This window comes from Jaminaea rosea, assembly GCF_003144245.1.
Source record: "Jaminaea rosea strain MCA 5214 unplaced genomic scaffold BDZ90scaffold_19, whole genome shotgun sequence".
NCBI lineage: Eukaryota > Fungi > Basidiomycota > Exobasidiomycetes > Microstromatales > Jaminaea > Jaminaea rosea.
The window spans coordinates 134907-153409 of NW_020289993.1; the positions used below are offsets into that span (position 1 = coordinate 134907).

The 18503-nt window shown below is 59.5% G+C and overlaps 5 protein-coding genes across 5 annotated transcripts; 3 read left to right on the forward strand and 2 right to left on the reverse strand.

Moving 5' to 3' along the window:
* The first annotated feature begins 641 nt into the window (after positions 1 to 641).
* On the forward strand, positions 642 to 6866 carry BDZ90DRAFT_100289 (hypothetical protein). The gene has a single exon (XM_025503147.1). The coding sequence runs from the start codon at positions 919 to 921 to the stop codon at positions 6751 to 6753; it is 5835 nt and encodes a 1944-aa protein (XP_025359184.1). The 5' UTR covers positions 642 to 918; the 3' UTR covers positions 6754 to 6866.
* A 442-nt stretch (positions 6867 to 7308) lies between these two features.
* Positions 7309 to 9370, forward strand: BDZ90DRAFT_234853 (hypothetical protein). Its single transcript, XM_025507166.1, has one exon. It carries the CDS (start codon positions 7531 to 7533, stop codon positions 9232 to 9234), a length of 1704 nt encoding a protein of 567 aa, XP_025359185.1. The 5' UTR covers positions 7309 to 7530; the 3' UTR covers positions 9235 to 9370.
* A 68-nt stretch (positions 9371 to 9438) lies between these two features.
* BDZ90DRAFT_282221 (hypothetical protein) lies at positions 9439 to 11564 on the reverse strand (the record flags this gene model as incomplete). The annotated part of the gene is made up of 1 exon (XM_025509440.1): positions 9439 to 11564. Exon 1 carries the CDS (start codon positions 11458 to 11460, stop codon positions 9439 to 9441), a length of 2022 nt encoding a protein of 673 aa, XP_025359186.1. The 5' UTR covers positions 11461 to 11564.
* A 343-nt stretch (positions 11565 to 11907) lies between these two features.
* Positions 11908 to 12984, reverse strand: BDZ90DRAFT_263122 (hypothetical protein; the record flags this gene model as incomplete). The annotated part of the gene is made up of 1 exon (XM_025508571.1): positions 11908 to 12984. The coding sequence occupies one exon, from the start codon at positions 12982 to 12984 to the stop codon at positions 11908 to 11910; it is 1077 nt and encodes a 358-aa protein (XP_025359187.1).
* Positions 12985 to 13767: 783 nt separating this feature from the next.
* Positions 13768 to 18161, forward strand: BDZ90DRAFT_234855 (putative COP1). Its single transcript, XM_025507167.1, has 6 exons — positions 13768 to 13901; positions 13981 to 14196; positions 14279 to 14490; positions 14574 to 14972; positions 15048 to 16131; positions 16217 to 18161. Exons 1-6 carry the CDS (start codon positions 13884 to 13886, stop codon positions 18095 to 18097), a joined length of 3810 nt encoding a protein of 1269 aa, XP_025359188.1. The 5' UTR covers positions 13768 to 13883; the 3' UTR covers positions 18098 to 18161.
* Positions 18162 to 18503: the final 342 nt, after the last annotated feature.

The window sequence follows — 18503 nt, forward strand, 5'->3', positions numbered from 1 at the left end:
ATCGTGGGCGGCTCTCGCTCCTCGGTAGCTCCTCTAGCGCGGCCCTGACCAAAAGAGGCACGCACGGGCGGAGACAGAGAGCGTTCTGTCCACATGCCCACTCCCGCTTCCCGCCCTGCCTCTCCGCCTCTCCGCCTCTCCGCCCTGCCGCACGTCGGACCTCGCTCAACTGTCTTTTGCCCTCCTCGACTGCCGCTCCACTCTCAACCTCCATTCGAGGCTGCTTCTCTTCCTTTGTCTGCCTGCTGACACTTGGCGCTCTCCAGCTCGCTCGTCTCGCTTCATAACGACTACGGGGCGACGCCGACTCGCAAGCCCGTAAGTGATCGAAATTGAATGCCTCGCCTGGCATCGCCTGGCCGTCGCTGCTCTCTTTCCCGCCATCTTCTGCTAAGCTCTCGGCCATCTTGCAGATCGCCCTACCTCGCAACGCTGCCTCGATCACGATACGGCGTTGCCGATCATGAAATTCTGCGGAGGTCAGGAAGGAGCAGTCCACAGCGTCGACAACCTCTTCGCAGCGTCGAGGCTTTCCTCAGCTGCTGCTGAAACTCCGTCCATGAAGCGACCGACGGCCGGCCATAAGGTGCTCAACCAGGGCCGTGCCTGAAGCCTGAAATGGTGCCTCAGAACGAGTGTCGAAAGAAGCAACGCCAGACAATATTGCGCCACGACACGACAGATTCGGCCAGACGCGACTTGTTGATACCTTTGTTTGACATTCGTCAAGTCGATGTCCTCGTTCACCATGCGGCTTCGATCGCTCGTTGAGCACAGCTTTGTGCCACTCAAACAATCACAGCCGCCGCCGCTCGCTCCGCGCAAGACCATGGCTGTCGCCATCGAGCTGTCTTTGCCTACACGCCTCTCTTCCACGCCGATCGAGTTACGTCCTCATTCTTGCCGCAGCACGCTCGCATGTCGGTGTCCTCGCCAGGCTCATCGGACAGTCGGGGCTCGTCAGACGGGCAAACATCGCATTCGCGGATCCCGGTAGCCACGTATCGGCTGCGGTCGCCCACGACACCAGACCTTGCAAACAGTCTCGTCGGCGAGGCCGCTAGCAACACCTGCAAGTCATCTTCCTCCACAGCCTGCGGCTCCGTCGCCACCCTTTACGCACATCCTTCCTCCCATTCTGCCAACCGCGAACCTCGCTACTCCCGCACCAGCCCTGCAGAAAGCCTCACCTCGACGACGCTGCGCAGCTCCTCAAGCAGCGCGATCCACATCGGGGCTACGTCGCACCGCTCTCTGCAGTCCAATGAGGCAGTCAAGTCGCCGAACGCCTCACTGGAGCGAAGGAGCACCGACGCTATCAAGTCATTGCCTTGCTCATCCATGGGGCATGCGAGCCGCGGGGCGAGTGTTGCGAGCTTTGCGTCTATTCAGGCCAAGAGAACCAGTGAGCCTCCTTTCCAGGACGGAACAAGCGGTGCACTGCCCAGCTATCTGACGTGGGAGGGGCGGTGGGGTAGCTCAATGGACCATGCCGAGGATCGTCACCCGGCCAGCCTGTCCCATCGCCCTTCCATTCTGCACCGACAACGTCTCCTCTCTACGGCGCACGAGGTGACCGAGGTCGAAGAAGACGCAGAAAAGGCTAATGACAATACTACGTGCGCGCACACAAAAAAGTCGCCTCACACACCAACAGAGCGTCGCTCTCTCAGCTCCAACCTCAAGTCGCGTTTCTCTCACTCGCCAGGTCCTGAGCAAAGCCTGAAGACTGCGGGAAAGGCAAAGGGAGGCAGCACTCACGGGCACGGCTTCGGCGTCGCTGCCAGGCTGCGAAAGTCTCTGGGCGTTGCCGAGCAGTCTCGCTCCAACTCTCCTTTGCCTCCTCCTTCGCGGGCCACCTCGCCGGCTTTCCCCACCCACCAGCCAGCAAAGGGACGAAGGGTTCTCGGCGCTCTCACCATGAACACGAGGCACAGGCGAGTAGAGACCAGCAACGCCCACATGGGCCTGGCCATTCCAGTCAACGAGGCCTTCGCACCCAGCGGTCCCACTGGCAAGAGCAGCCGTTCGGGCTCCACCTCGCGCCACAGCAAACAGACGATAGAGAGCATCCAAAGCTCAGAGCGCGGCAGAAGTGGAAGCAGGGCGGGCACTCGTGCTAGCGGCTTCAAGCGTGTCTTCCACAAGACGAGCATGCATCTCAAGGAGAGGTTGGGGAGTAAGCCGCCCGCTCCGCCCTTGCCTACGCCCCATCAGCAGGATGGAGTGCGCCAGCCTTCTCGGCTACCGCCACCTTTGCCAGTCAGGAAGCCAGGATTGTACGCAGAGGCCATGCAACGGCTGTCGCATGGCCCTCTCACTGGCGGAGCAAAAGTCAAGTTGCGCGGTCCCTCTCCCGAGCGAAGCAGAGCACAGATGTCTCTCTCCCACTACCAGCCACCTCCTTCTTTCCATGCGCCAGCGAAGCGATCCCTTCCGCCCCTCTCGACCATGCTGCTCGATCCTCAGCCTCGTCCTCGCACTCGACCCAGTGTGGCCCCGACGCCTGCTACGACCACGACTACCCTGCTATCGAACTCCAATGACCATCTGCCGCCCTCTGAGACAGTCATCAGCCCACAAGCAAGGAGACGCAAGCTCTCCCTCAAGAGCGCGAGCGGGCAGGTTTGGAATCGACCCTTCCTCTTAGGGAAGGCTCGGAGATCACGCACTGTCTCATTTTCGACTATGGATCCGCTGATGCTGAGTCCCGCCCACTCCGCTGCTCCTCTCCAGCCTCTCGTCACGGTCCCCGCCCCTTCGAGCACCACATTCATCTCTCCGCCCGTTCGAGAGAGCTGGATAGACATGAGGGATGAGGTTCGACGTGGTGCGGGACGCGAGGCTGCAAATGGCAAGCAGCAAGAATCCAGTAGCAAGGCTGGGTGGTACTCCAACTGGAAGCGTCACCGGAGGATGAAGAAGCGCGGGGCTGTAGTCGAGCAAGGCAGCGTACAGGAGCATCGACTTGCGCGAGAGGAAAGGCGAAGTGAGCATCTCACCGTTCACGAGGCGCCGCCAATGCTCCTTTCGTTGAGACCGACCACTGCTACGACCGGTCAGCAAGCAGTGGGCGGCGTCTCTTCGCATATAGACGAGGTCTTCCGATTGTCCACTCTGTGGGACTCACCGAGGGCAGCCTCCGCTGCGCCTGCCTACGACACGACTGAGATGGCTAGCACTGCTGCTGCTGCTGCTGGTCAAGGGCAAGCTATCACTTCATCTACTCCACAGCGGCCCCTACTCCTGCCCTCCCTCAATGGCATCGAAGACGGGCTTTCCTCGCCTGCAAGACGCATCAAAGGCCTACCGCAGCGCACCAGCACCGCTGGCGGATTTAGATCGTCCCACAGCCAGAGAACCTTTTTGCCTCCTCCAGCAGTCAGCTTGCCATCCATCCCACCAGCACTGCGACTCGCACAAGGTGTCAGTGTCGGTACGGCATTGAAAAGCCCGCCGCTGCCGACAGTGACCGAAGCATCTCCCCCTTCGGCTGACAATACGCTGCTAAGCAACCGCCGCGGACGGATCAATGCCACGCCTGCTGCTGCACATGGTAGCGCCGTGCCATCTATCCTTGTCCGCCCAACAGCGGCCGACTCGCTCCCCGTCCCACCACGACGTCACTCCAGTCGTGCCCGTCTTCGTCCTTCAACAAAGGGAAGCACTTCTTCCGAGTCTTCCGCTGGCCGCTCCATGAGTCCTGGTGGTCCCAGTAGTGCAACCAATACACCTGGTCAACGTACCAAGACCAGCGCACGTAGTGCCACTACGGTCGGATCCTCGATTCTCTTCAACAGCCCCGATGTCGAGATGGCCTTGACAGAGCTATTGGCGGAGAGGGCCGCGAAGTCGCCGAATGAGGAAAGAGAGAAGCAGAGACAAAAGACTCTGGGGGAGCTGACGAAGAGGAAGAGTACCAGCCGTAAATCGACTCCCTCGTCAGGAAAGGGAAAGAAGCGCGGCACACAGGCGGAGGAGGCCGAGGATGAGTGGCAAGAAGACGTCGACCAAGAGGAAGAGCAGGCGGCAGAGTCAAGTGCAGGCCTGGCTGCGATCTCAGACGGGCTCGATAGCAGCGCCAGCGGGAATGACATCTTCAGGCCCCGTCAAGCCCAATGCGACACAGTAGATCGAAAGCTGATTGCTGCTCTGGCCCAGTATTTGAGGGCCTCGCAACCGTCGAAGAACACTCGAGTGGCCGCACGTACCCGTGCTTCCCGTGGCAAGGAACAAGGAGCCGAGAAGTTGAGGGAGAACGAAGTCAGCGCCAGCGAATCGGACATGGCCGCCATCACCGCCTCCCTGAAACGGCTCCTTTCGCAATACCGCAGCAACAGCCCCGTCTCAACTCCCAGCCGCTCGAGCCGTGCGCGTGGCTCAGCAGCAGCAGGGATGCGAAGCGTTTCATCCCCTCTCTCCTCCAGCCGGTATCTGCGCACTCCGCAGAGGACCAACCGTTACGCGGCAGGTGGGCAACTCATGCCGGGCTCGGGAAGCAGCGAAACTAGCTTGTTCCTCAGCAGCGGAGCAAGAAGCGTTGTGCTGACACCAGAGAAATGGAGGCGAGGGGAAGAGAGGAGACACAGCATCAAGTCCCGTCGTATTCGTCAACAGGCTCGACAACAAGTCATGAGCGATGACGAGGAGTTCGCTCCCTCGAACAGCCAGGTTGAGCGATTCAGCTCAAGCATCGCAGCCGCCGTCGCGGCCCCGGGCTCTTCCTCTTACATCGCTTCCACCACGCGCAAGCCGTCAAGCCTCTCCCTTTCCCTCGACCAGCACTCGGTCCTCAGCTATTGCAGCACGGCCGTCTCCGCTACCAGCTCGAGCGCAGATGAGGACCTAACGAGCTTGCTCGAGACGATGATGGAAGCTAGTGAGGGAGAAATGCCCGCGGGTCCCTCAATGGCGTCGTCTGTACGAGACGTGTCTGGCAGCAGAGCCAGGAGCAGATCAGGCGTCAATGCTGGGGAGGAAGCAAACAGTAGCAAGACCTTCTCCACAGACCTCTCTCTGCCATTTTCCTCGCCGAAGGCATCGCCTGACCCTTCAGCTCCATCTACCCGCAAGCGAAAGGAGACTGGCAGCGATACCCTTCCCTCCGATCTCTCACTTGCTTCTGCAGCTCGTGCGCACCAAGTACGACCCTCGTCAGGACCGCAGCTCCCACCACAACGCCCCTCGAAGGCAACGAGGTCTCCTGAGGCTACCGAGCCAGTGCCTCGCTGGCAACTGAACATAACTCCCCTCCAGGAGTCGAGCCTTGTCTTTGGCAATCCAAGAGAGAGCTTGGCAGACGGCGAAGAGCCTACTGACACCAATCCTAGGAGTTCCGTGCGAAGCAGAGATGAGAGCGGCTGGGACGAGCGGGTGAAGCTGGAAGAAGAGCATTCTCCCGACGAGGCCCGTCTCGAACGCAAAGCTAGCCAGACCAGCAGCAGCGGCTTGCAATCAATCCTCCGCTTCTACCAGCAACAGCAGCCGAATTGGGGTGAGCATGCGCCTCCTTCTCCATTCCTCGCTACGAGTACGGTCGACGCGAAAGGAAGCCCTTGCTCAGAGAGGAGGGCGGTGCTAGGCAATGTGCAAGGATGTGAAAGTGGCAGCGGGGGCAAGAAGAGAGATCAGTTGCGCGTGGGGCCAGAGGTAGAGAACCAGGCTCCTGCCACGACGGTGGTAGGATACGATGGCTCGCCACGACGCCTCTTCAGCCCTACGAGAACGGCTTTGACTCACAAGGCAGGCCGCTCTTCGAAGGCAGCCAGGCGTGCTCGAACCGGCGTTTCCTACTCTTCAGCTCAAGTCACGCCAGGATCTCCCCGCGTGACTAGGGCCGCAGCTGCCGCTCGAGCTGCTGCTGCTGCAGCGGCGGCGGGGACGGGGACGGCAGCAGCAGCATCTACGGGAAGGGAGCAGCAAAGCTTTGTGACGAACGTTCGTAGGACATGTGAGCCACCTACCAAGCTGTTCAGCTCACATTCGAAAGGTAAAGCGCCTGGGACGAAACCAGCTGCATCGCTTGAGCCGTCCAAGCCTCAAATTCAGCCACAAGCCTCGAGTTCGCAGCAACCCGCAGGCTTGCCTTCCTCATCGAACGGTGACCAACCGAAGATCCAGAACACGCCACCCTCTGCGGGTCGGCCTCGCCCCCGCGCTGCGAGCAGTCCTGCAGCTGCTCCTATGAGTGCCATATCACCAACACCGCCTCCGCCCGTGGTGCTTGCGATGGAGCTGGGATCGTTCTCTTTTGCGTCGGCAGGAGAAGCAGCATCCACGTCCGCATCCTCGTCATCGATAGCCCTCCGTCGAGGCGCGCAGTGTGGCGCAGGGCGTGACAGGGCAGGCCATCAGCGAGAAGAGTTGGGAATGAAATCAAACAGAAGAGTCCTCTCCCCTCCGGCGGTAGTAATCACGGACGCTGATGTGGAATCGAAATTCCCTGTGCTTGGTTTGGACCGGTATCAGGAGCAGGCGGTCAAGTCGAAGCAATGCAACAACTCGGATGCAGGCAAGGCAGCGCAGGCAGGACCAGCGAAGTTGCAGGACGCAATTGGATCATGCCAAGATGAAGAGGCTGGAAAGGAAGTTCCAACCGCGAACAGGAACAAGAAGCAGCGCAACAAGAAGGCGAAAGCTTCCTCGCCTACGACGACGACGACGTCGCCTTCTTCTGCTTCTGCTTCTTCATCCTCGCCAGCAGAAGGTGGCGTCAGATTGGCGATGATGCAGGCTGGTTCGCCTTTCCGATAATTCATCTCGGTGAGCAAAGATTCGTACAGTCGCGATAATAGACAAATGAGACGGGGCGCAGGTTTGAGGAAGTCTCGTCTTGGTAGCCGGTCCCTACCTCTGCTCGCGCTCGCATGCGTTCGACGCCCCGCTGTTTCTATCTCTTTGTTTATTCACTCGTCGTCTCTTCTCCCTTATCAAAACGTGTTCATCATTTCACCTAACCACCTTGACGAAGAAGTCACGATCATAAGCGCGGATAGGCAGGTCCGACGTGCACGAAGGGCGTGCGTCGCTCAGTCAACACCTCGGCTGCTTTCTCCTCTTTTTTTGCTGCTTTCTTTTGCCTGTGAGACGACGTCAGTGAGTCTGGCCGCGAAATGACCGTGCGCGAGGGCGGCGAGCGGCGGCGGGGCGGATGAGCGAGATACAGCACAGGAGACAAAGCCGCCGCTGCAGCCATAGGCTCAGAATAGACCAGAGGTAGATTTCATCGCCCGCGGAAAGGGTACAGGGTCGCAGCAGCAATGTCTCACGAGGCCCCAGAGCTGGACCCTCGGACTCACTTTGTGCTCCTGCTCTTTTAATCTTGTTGCGTACTTGATCCAATCGCCCCCCCAGTTCTACAGCAACACGTACCTCTCCTCATCCCACGACCATTTTGACGACCTGTCGATCATTTCGCATCGAAGAGCAAAGCATTCAGTCACCCGAACACCTAGGATCTTGTCGTCGGTAAGCTTGTAGCCGCCTCAGCCTCAGCCTCATCCCGCTCGAGGGACGTTGCGTCGTGGCAAGATGGCGCAGCATCAATATACTCCTGTATCCAAGGACGACGATGGGCAAGGCGAGAGCCACAATAGTAACGGCCACTCACGGTCACGCAGCCAAATCTCAACGCCCCTCTCTCGCACTCTCCTTCGCCTGCCTCCAGCCTTGTGCAGCATCTTCCTCTTCCTCTGTATCATCTTTTCCCTCACAACTCCTTCCTCCTCCCCCTTATCTCCCTCCTCACGGCCACGCCCGAATAACAATGGCGAGACCCCGCTACCTCGATTGGTACAGCAGGACCTCACATTGCCGCAGTCCACATGTCGGCGCGAATTCCCGCTCCTCTACCCTCAGCTGGACGAGCTACGCCGCCACTGGAAGTCGCACAACCTCATCCGCCAATCGCAGATCGACTCGCTCGAAGCCGCCTCGCGCAAGCAAGATAGGTGGGGCTGGTCACGCCTTGTCCTCCACGGCAACCGCCTTTGGCTACGCTCCCATCACGAGGGCCTCGAGTTTGGCGGTAGGCACCGTCAACGGGCCATGCTTGGCTTGTTCAACCAGGCAATTCAAAGCAGTCCTTCTGTGGACGGACCTTTGCCCTCGGTAGACCTCCTCGTCACCACAGGAGACAGAGATGTCATTGGCCCCGATCCAGGACTGAAGCGTGGTCCCCTCTGGGTCTTAGCGAAACATCGTCTTGTCCACGATACAGCGGGACAATGGCTTGCCCCGGACTTTGGCTTTCTGGGCTGGCCAGAGGCACAACTGCCGGGGCATGCCGAGGTGGTGGATACGCTGCAGCGCAAAGAAGAGGAAAGCTACCCATGGGAGAAGAAGGACGACAGGGCCTTTTGGCGGGGCTTCCCCAACATCTACCCAGTTCGCAGAGACATGATGGCTCGCACGCGCAATGCGAGTCACTTGCCCGTGGATCATCCCGATGCATGGGCAGACGTATTTGCTACCACCTTTGACCGGCCAGATGGTCTCAACCAGAACGATCCGGAGGTAAAGCCCCTCGTTCCTATCGAGGAGCATTGTCGTCGCAAGTACCTGCTGCACGCAGAGGGCAACTCGTACAGCGGGAGGGGGAAGTTCCTCTGGACGTGCCATTCAGTCACAATTGCGCACAAGTTGGACTGGGCACAACATTTCCACGCTGCGTTGATCGATGATCCCAAGAGTAAGAAGCGCAACTGGATCGAGCTACAGGGTGAAGGGTGGGACGGTCTAGAGGAGACGGTGCGCGCCCTCTGGGAGCTGGATAGCGATCCCAAGGCGCTGACCGGGAAGGGGAAGCAGAGCAGCAATTACAGAGGATGGCTAGGAGCCGCCACGGCTAAGGGCATCTTCTCGTCACGATCTAGCCAGCTGACGGCGAGGGAGATTGCGGATAATGCGAGGGACTCGTTGAGGGATCGATACCTCACCCCCGCGGCCACGGCGTGCTATGTGAGGGGGGCGTTGCGCGCTTATGGGGAGGTGATGGATAGGGCTACGTGGCCGGCGGATGCGATCACGCAGTCGGCCACGGCGGGAGTGGGAGGAGTGGGTGGAGCAGCTGCGAGTGGTCGACAGGGCATCAGTGGCGAAGCAGGTCCGAGACCGAAAGCGGGCAACGGCCATTCTCCGGGGCATGATCTGGGGACTGCGGGAGCTATTGGTGATATCAGCTATGAGAGCTGGCTGCTCACGAATGGCGGGGACTGGCCGCCCCCGAGGGCGTAGCGCAGTTTACAGGAGTGAGGAGAGAGAGCGGCCCAAACAATTGGGCATCGCATCGTGTCGCATCGCATCGTCTTTTCTGTTGTTTCCAGTTATCTCAATGCATCAGAATGCCTCTTCGAGCAGTAGAGGGTCGGCGAACACACGAAGTGAGATGACGATTTTCTTCATTTCTATTCTCGACATCTGTCGACCACCCTCTGCCTTTCACGAGCGCTTGTTGCTCCCACCCAGACCAAGCAGAGTCGAGACATCGTCATCCGCGCTCGACTTGTCCTCTCCCTGAGCATCCTGCGCCCTCCTCCTCGAGACATTGATCCTGTTACTGCCCTTACCGGCATGCGCCGCCAACTGCCCGCTCAACTGGTCGTTCGGTCCCGCATTGCTGTTCTGGCCGTTCGGCGAGGAATAGCGACCACGACCAAAGAGGCCGGATCCCGCAGTCCCACTGGCGCCACCTAGCCCACGCGAACCAAAGCTGCTCCTCATCTTCGCCCTCTGCGCATCCTCATGCTCCGAGAAGCTCCTGTCCCCAACCCAAGCCGGGCTACCAGGCAGGCGATTCCAAGCAGAGGCAGCGCGAGCCTTCTCTCCCTCCTCTTGTGTCTCATTCCCACTGAAATTCGCTGCGTACTGATTTTTCTTCCCCTCACTACCCAAGACATCCCTCGCGCTCGCCCTCACATACCCGAGACCGAGCTCAGCAAGGGACCAGCCGCGCTCACGGTCCCATGCAGCCTTCTTGTCCGACACGCGTCGCTCCACCAGATTGCTCGCAGAGGGATTTTCCGCGACCATCTTGGCATCGAACAGTCTCCAAAGCCCCGTTCCTTGTCGCGGTGAGAAGCCCGTAGAATCGTAAATGGAGCTCCCCTTGCTGTACGTCTTTCGTGCCTCAAAAACTCGAGAGCCAGAGGCGACGAGAAGGGCACCGTCTCGTGCTGAACCTCCAGCGCGATTACCGTAGAGGCCGCGATTGCTCTTGGTCCCGATGACACGGCCGGGCAAGGCGGGGGAGAGGGTGGCGCTGAAGATCCTGTCTGGTTGCGAGTATTGCAGACCTCCAAGTGGATGCGAGCGCGTGCTACGTGAAGCATTGCCGTCGGTGTCGAGCTGTTCTGCTCCTCGTCCATTGATGCGCACATCTACATCGGGCAGCTGTGTGCTGGTCGCGTCCAAGTCGGATAGGCCGCGCGAGGAAAGGAAGGAGCGCAAATAGGCAGATGCTTCTACTGATGCTACGCGAGAGCGGGCGAGATCGAACATGTCCACTAGGAGACGTTCTGCATCCCCTTCACCACCCTCGGAGGAGTGATGGGCTTGTTGCTGCCTGAGCTCTGCGACCTCGGCCTCGAGAGGGAAGTCATCCAGCGTCGGTCTGCTGCCTTGCGGCTCACTTTGTGCATCGTACGCTTCGCAAGCGGCTTGGAGCTTGGTCCTCCTGGCCTTTTCCCCCAAGGCAGCGTAGAGCCCTCCGAGGAACTCGCCTCTGTGCTCCCTGACGATGTCGAGCAAGCGTTGGAAGTCCTTCTCTGGGAGTAGCGCATAGTTTGGTAGACGCGAGGCGGATGATGAGTAGCGCAGCGACGCAGAGCTCAGGAGTGCGCTGACTTCGTCTTCTGCTCGCTTTGCGCTGAGCTTCGCAGTGCCGGTGGTGTCGGTGGGAAGAGCCCGGCGGGAGGAGCGATCGAATCGCGATACGGGAATAGGTGGTTGAGCCGCTGCATTGCCACTCGATGACGTCGAGGGGTTGCCAGTAGCCGCGCTGACCCGACTTGCTCGCAGCTCACGAGCACGACGTTCGTACGGATTGGGACCACCGTTGCCCTCGAGACCACTCCCCAATCCATCATCACCTCCGTAGAAGCTGCTCCCTTCGTACCCTTGTGGTCGGACGGCCACTCCGGCCTCTTGCCATCGCTTCAACAAGAGCACTTCATGCTCCCGCTCTCTCCAACTTGGCCCACCGCCACTTCTCGCCCCCGCTTTCCCAACACCAGCACCGACACTTGCTGCCCTATCCTGTTCCCTGACCTGGACATACCTCACCTCCCCGACCTTGCGTCCAGGAGCGACTGCGGCTCTAAGGGGAGCCTTGAGACCAAAATCACCCTGTGTAAGATGCGAGGGTGGGGATGTGAGGACTTGAACTATTCGAGGGTCGTGGGTCGAGAGGCGGGCGAGGGGGAGATGACGGGCGAAGGAGGATGGGGGTAAAGGGGAGGTCATGGTGGGCGGATTGCGCTGTCGTAGCCTGCTTATATGCTACGCAGCTCCCTTAAAGGACGATAATGATGAGGTGTTGAAGTGACCAATCGAATGCTGGATGAGCGGGTTGGCGCGGGCTGACTTGACTTGACTTGACTTCTTCTCCCTCAGACCGCTCGCTCGCCTCCGCCCGACTTTGCCCTGCCACTCCCGCTCCCGCTCGCGCGACCGACTGCTTCGACTGCCTGCCTGTCCGCCTGGCGCTTCGGAGCCGCGCTTGAGAGCATGGTGAGGGTGAGTGATGGTGAGGAGCTCCTAACTACAAAGGGCATCATCGCTTGTTCGATTGACCAGGACACTCGAGAACGAAGCAGCAATGAAGTCCATGCGAATATGCGTCTTGAATAGATAGCGAATATGATACAGTGAATCTACGTTGAGCCACTGTCCCCTCCGCCCGCGCCCCACTCAGGACCCTAAATAACATGGCACAGCGACTTCGCACTGATACCACTGCCAGCCAGGCAGCGCTTCTCCCCTCTCTCCTAGAGATTCAAAACCTAAACGAGGGCGAGAAGGAGGAGCAGCATCGCTCGAACTCGAAGTCGTCGTTCCTCCACTACAGTCGATTATGAAGGCAGCGCCTTTCGGACCTTTTGGCTTCGACCTGCGAGTGGTAGCCGATGGTGACGATTGGCCTCCTGCCTCATTCGCGAGGTTGCCCTTCGCTCCTCCCCTCGAAACGATGCGACTTCGGGCGAGCAGGCTCTTTTTTGGGTCCTTGCCAGGTGGGAGAAGCCGCGAGCCCGGTGGGCGAGAGTCGGTGATTGGGCCGCTACTGAGATCGCCGTTGGTGAGAGGCGCTGAGGCCGACTGTGACAATGCTGATGCTGATGCTGATGCTGATGCTGATGCTGCCGCTCCCAACGAAGATGGTGCCGTCGCCGCCTCATCCGACCCCATCGTCAACGCCCTGCTATTCGTCCCGCCCACCTTAGTAAGCGCAAGCCTGCGAAGCGCAGCAGCCGGCTGAGGGGACCACAGAAGCTGGTCGCCTGCGCTCGCCTTTGGCGTCTCTGTAAGTTTGATCGTCTTGACTTTGGGCGTCTTGACTACCGGAGAGAACGGCGTAGGGGACTGCACAGCAGGATGCCTCATCCCAGATGTGGGGCCAGGGCCATTGGCGCTGTAGCTTGAGGACGTGCGAGCGATCAATGGAGGGCGTCTTCGTTTCTTAAGAGGGGAGAGGGCTTCGCTCAGTACGCCGACGTCTTCCTCTACTTGTGCTGGTGTCGACGTTGATGCAGGTCGACCGGAGGGGCCAGCTTCGGGCTGCGTCGACGCCGGTACGCTCGGCTGCAGCGTCCCATCCTCACTGCCATTCCTGTCAGCCTTCGTTTTATCGCCCATTCCCTCTCCTGCTCCCTTTCTCTCATCCTCGACCTTCGCCTCACCCCACACTCTCCCCATCTGAACCCTGAAACCTCTCCTGATCTTCCAACCCTCGGCTGTCCATCCTTCCCTCTTGAGCGCAAAGATGTGCATCTTCGTCGGTCTCAATGTATGCGCCAATGCTTCTTGCAACTCTTCCGTAGCGATAAGGAAGCGGACGAGACGCTGCTCCAGGGTGGAGAGAATCTTGCGGAGAGACGGCGTGGGTGGGACAGGTTCGTCGCTGGAACGGCCGGGATCTTCACCTTTGTGATCCGGCTGTCGGAAAGTGATGGCAAATGCCTCGAGCGGCGAGAGTGGTGAGGGGCCAAAGACGACGAGCAGCGGTAGCAAGCCGTCATCTTCGCCCCCGCCCTCGCGAGGAACATTCAGCGCCGCGGATACGCATTCTGCGACCTTGGGCAACGAATTGAGCAAGGCGTCTCTTTTCCTATCTTTTCTCGCCGGTGCAGGTCTCTTGACAAGCGTCGATACAGGAAACGCTACCTGACCTCGCGCGAAGAGGAGGTGATTGATGGCTGCCGACACCAGGTGCGAGACGAGGAGCGAAGCTGGATGGCTAGGGGAGGTATGCTTGGCGATCGATGTGGAGAGGTTGAGAGTAGGCGGCGTGGAGCCTTGCTGGGAGGACTCGGCCATGGAACGATCCGCGACTAGCTTGGCATCGCCGCCTCGTTGATTGAGTTGGATTGATTGGTGAAGCGCCAAAGTCCAAGTGTTGCTTTGCTTTGTTGCCCTTGTCTCCGCGCTTTCCCTTCCCGCTCCTCGACGCCTCAACGCCTCAACGCCTCATTGCCCCGTTCCGACTTCACGTGCCACGAGTCTCCAGCTGGAGGCAGGCTGGCCACGCTCAGGCCACGAAGCAACGAGCATACAGACATCAACGCTCAACGGACAGCTTCGCATCTCACTCACTACCAGTCCTTCCTACCCATTTGCGACTGCGAACACTTGGTGGCATTGAGCGAACTTCAACGCCAAGTCTGCCCAGCATGCAGATGCTCACCAAGGTGAGTGCCGCCCGTGGCTCAACGACAGCATACATCCTTGCCCCTTGCTAACAACACCCCTTCCCTCCCCCGCGTCCAGTTCGAGAGCAAGTCGAACCGAGTCAAGGGCATTGCATTCCATCCCAAATTGCCGCTCCTTGCCGCATCGCTTCACAATGGCTCGATTCAGCTCTGGAACTACCAGACGGGCACCATCTACGATCGTCTTGAGGAGCATGATGGGCCGGTGAGGGGCATCGCGTTCCATCACTCGCAGCCTCTCCTCGTCTCTGGAGGTGATGACTACAAGATCAAGGTGAGGAGCAGGAGCCGGGCGTGCTTGGCCTGCTCACTGGACAAGTCAACTGATCACTGTCTTGCCTTTTTCTCGCCTGCAGGTCTGGAATCACAAGACGCGCCGTTGCAACTACACCCTTAACGGCCATCTCGACTATGTCCGTACCGTCTACTTCCATCACGAGCAGCCTTGGATTCTCTCTGCCTCGGATGATCAGACGATCCGCATCTGGAACTGGCAGAGCAGAACATGCATCGCCATTCTGTCGGGGCACAACCACTACGTCATGTCCGCTCAGTTCCATCCCAAGGAGTGAGTGCGCTCCAGAGAGCGAGCGGCGCGCTAGCATACCTGTAGCAGCCTGCTCACCACCGTCCTCCCACTCCCTTGCGTAGAGATCTCATCGTCTCTGCTTCCATGGACCAGACGGTCCGCGTATGGGATATTTCCGGCCTCAAGAAGAAGTCGACCTCTGCGCAGCCCATGTCCATCGAGGAGCAAATCGCTCGCGCCAACTCGGGCCAGGCAGATCTCTTTGGCAACACAGACGCAATGGTGAAGTATGTCCTGGAGGGCCACGACCGCGGAGTTAACTGGGCCTCCTTCCACCCAACTCTGCCCCTCATCGTGTCGGCGGGCGATGACAGGCAGGTCAAGCTTTGGAGGATGAGCGACACCAGGGCTTGGGAAGTTGACACGTGCAGAGGACACTTCAACAATGTTTCGTCGGCCCTGTTCCATCCGAGGCATGAGTTGATTGTGTCCGATGGAGAGGATAAGACAATTCGTGTTTGGTGAGTGCGAGAGGTCGAACGCAGCCCAACCGGCCTGACGAACTGCTAACCTTTGTCCTCGCTGCTCTCCCTCAGGGACATGGGCAAGCGCACCGCCGTAGCCACCTTCCGCAGGGAGAATGACCGATTCTGGGTTCTCACTGCGCACCCCCAGCTGAACCTCTTCGCCGCCGGCCATGACAATGGTCTCATCGTCTTCAAGCTCGATCGTGAACGCCCAGCCCACTCGCTGCACAACGATGTCCTCTTCTACGTGCGTGACAAGCAGGTCCGCCAGCTCGACTATTCGACAGGAGCGGATCACGCCCTGCTCAGCGTCAAGAAGCTCGGCAACCAATACGTCCAGCCTCGCAGCCTCAGCTTCAACCCCGCCGAGCGATCGGTTATCGTCACGTCGATCAATGCCGAGCAGGGCGTGTACGACCTCGCCCCTCTGCCCCGTGAGGGAGCGGTGCCCTCCGATCTGGCCGAGTCTGGTAGTGTAGGCAAGCGCGGAACAGCCAGCAACGCCATCTTTGTTGCTCGCAACCGTCTCGCTACTTTGGACAAGACGGCGCAGACAATCGAGATCCGCGACCTCAACAACAATGTGACAAAGACGATGCCCTGCCCTACGGTGGTCAACGATATCTTCTTCGGTGGCACCGCCTCGCTCCTCCTCTCTACCTCCACGGGCGTCTCTCTCTTTGACATCCAGCAGCAGAAAGTCCTCACCGAGGTAACTTCCCCCACTGTCAAGTACGTCGTCTGGAGCCCAGACGCGGCGCACGTTGCCCTCCTCTCCAAGCACACGATCACCTTGACGGACAAGCTGCTCAGCAAGCCAGCAATGATTCATGAGACGATCCGCATCAAGTCTGCCTGCTGGGACGAGGCTGGTGTCCTCCTCTACAGCACTCTCAACCACATCAAGTACGCTCTTCCCAATGGTGACTCAGGCATCATCAAGACGCTCGACCAGCCAGTCTACCTCACGCGTGTGAAAGGGAAGACGGTCTCATGCTTGGACAGGAGTGCTAAGCCCCGCAATGTGGCTATTGACCCGACGGAGTACCGCTTCAAGCTTGCGCTGGTGCAGGGCAAGCATGAGGAGGTGATGAGGATTATTAAGAACTCCAATTTGGTCGGGCAGGCGATTATTGCGTATCTGCAGAAGAAGGTGCGTAGCGCAGCGTCCAGCAAGTCCCCATCCTCTGATCACCGTCAGGCAGAGCTAACATACATCTCCCCTTCCTCCTGCGCAGGGCTACCCAGAGATCGCCCTGCACTTCGTCCAGGACAAGTCTACCCGCTTCGACCTTGCAATCGAGTGCGGGAACCTCTCTGTCGCCCTCGAGACCGCTGAAGCCATCGGCGCCCGTGAGGTCTGGGAACGCCTCGCTCCTGCGGCCCTTCGCCAAGGTAACCACAAGATCGTAGAACGCTGCTATCAGAAGACGAAGAACTTCGAGCGACTCTCCTTCCTCTATCTGATTACGGGCAATATGGAGAAGCTCAAGAAGATGGCCACCATCGCCGAGAAGCGCGGAGACGCTATGAGCCGATTCCACAATGCATTGTATCTCGGGGACGAGGCGGCTAGGGGCAGGATTTTGAGTGAGGTAGGGCTGGATGCGCTGGCTTATGTGGCAGCGAAGAAGGCCGGCGATGAGGCGGGGGCTAGCAAGATTGCGGCTCAAGCGGGTGTTGGGGAGAAAGGTCTTCAAGGTGTCCAAGAGGCTGCCAGCTCGTCTAGCAGCAGCAAGCTTCACCCGCCTACAGTCGTCAATGCAGGGTCAGCGCAGTACAATTGGCCGACGACTGGCACCACAGAGTCCTACTTCGACAAGGCCTTGGTGGCTGACGTGGAGGAGGGTGGGACCATCTTCAAGGACAATGCCGTTGGACAGCAAGGGGAGCACGACGTGGATGGGTGGCTGGAAGGAGACGACTTTGTCGACGCAGAAGACGCGGAAGACGAGGTCGCCTTGGATGGGTATGGCGCTGCTACTAGCGGCACCATTGCAGCGGCCGCGGCGGATGAAGGTGCTTGGGATCTGGAAGAGGACGACGCAGCTCTTGCAGAGACCATTGGCGGCGATGCACCAGTAGTCGCACCCCTCTCCGACCTCACGGCGCTGGAGGGATCTTTGGATCCTGGATCTTCAGAGGCCGAGCACTGGTTGCGCAACTCCCCCATCGCAGCGGACCACGCTGCCGCCGGGTCCTTCGACACGGCCATGACTCTCCTCGCGCGCCAAGCGGGCATCGTCGACTTTACTCCGCTCAAGCCCCACTTCCTCGCCTGCTACCAGGGAGCACGAGCCTACCTGCCTGGCGCTGGGGCGGCTAACCTTCCCGCTCTCGAGGTGCACCTGCGCCGCAATGCCAGCGACGAGGCAGAGGAGTCGGCGAGTGCGCAGCTGGCAAAGAGCCTGCCTGTGCACGCGAGGACAATCCACAGCATCACGGCTGGCCCGCTGCAGGAGGCATACAAGTTGATCAACACGAACAAGCTGCCCGAAGCTGAACCCCTCTTCCGATCCATCCTCCTCTCGCTCGTCCTCACCGTGGGCACAACCGCAGAAGAAGGACAAGAGATCTTAGACCTCATCGTACTCTGCCGCGAATACCTCCTCGGCATAGCCATCGAGCTCTCACGACGCTCCCTCGTCGCCTCTGAGCCAGAGAACATTGCTCGACACTTGGAATTGGCCGCCCTCTTCACTCACGCTGGCATGCAACCAGCTCATCGCCAACTGGCCCTCCGAGCCGCAATGAACGAAGCGCGCAAGGCTGGCAATATGGCCATGGCTGCCGGCTTTGCACGTCGTCTTCTCGAGCTCGGACCTAGCCCCAAGGTGGAACAAGTGGCACAAAGCGTACTCACTGCTGCGGAGCGTGCGCCGCGCGATACGGTGCCTGTACCGGGGTATGATCCGCATGACAGACACTTTGTCATCTGTGCGGGGAGCCATAGGCTTATTCCTGGGGGAGGGATTGGTGGGCTTCCCGGTGGGGGGAGTGTACAGGAGGACCCGCTTACGGGGGCGAAGTATTTGCCTGAGTTTAAGGGGCAGAGGTGTAGGATTTCGGGAGTGAGTGAGGTGGGTGGACAGGGGAGTGGACTGAGGTGTTGGATTTGATTGGAGTAGAGTAGGGGAACGTATTGTATGACGAGCTCGAAATCGAAGCGATTTTTCAATTCAGACGACAGGCAGGAGCAAGGTGTGGCATTGTTGAAGGGCTGATTGACGGATTCTCACCCGTTAATCGCTCATCTCCCCTCGTTTCCCCTCATCGCCGCTCGTTTTCTCATCTCCTGCGCGCTCCTCATCCCATCTGGCAGACCGGCGCTGCTGATCCGTCTAGAGATCCCACTCGCCTCATCCGCGAGGGTGAGCGTCAATGAAGGTATCACGACGGTTGAACCTGACCCCGCAGCTGCTGGTGAAGAGGCAGAAGCGACGTTCCGTGGAAGAGGAGGAACCGGAGGTGCACCCCGAGGTAATGTCGTTCCTCGCGGTGTGGTTGGGCTACCAGACGAGCCAC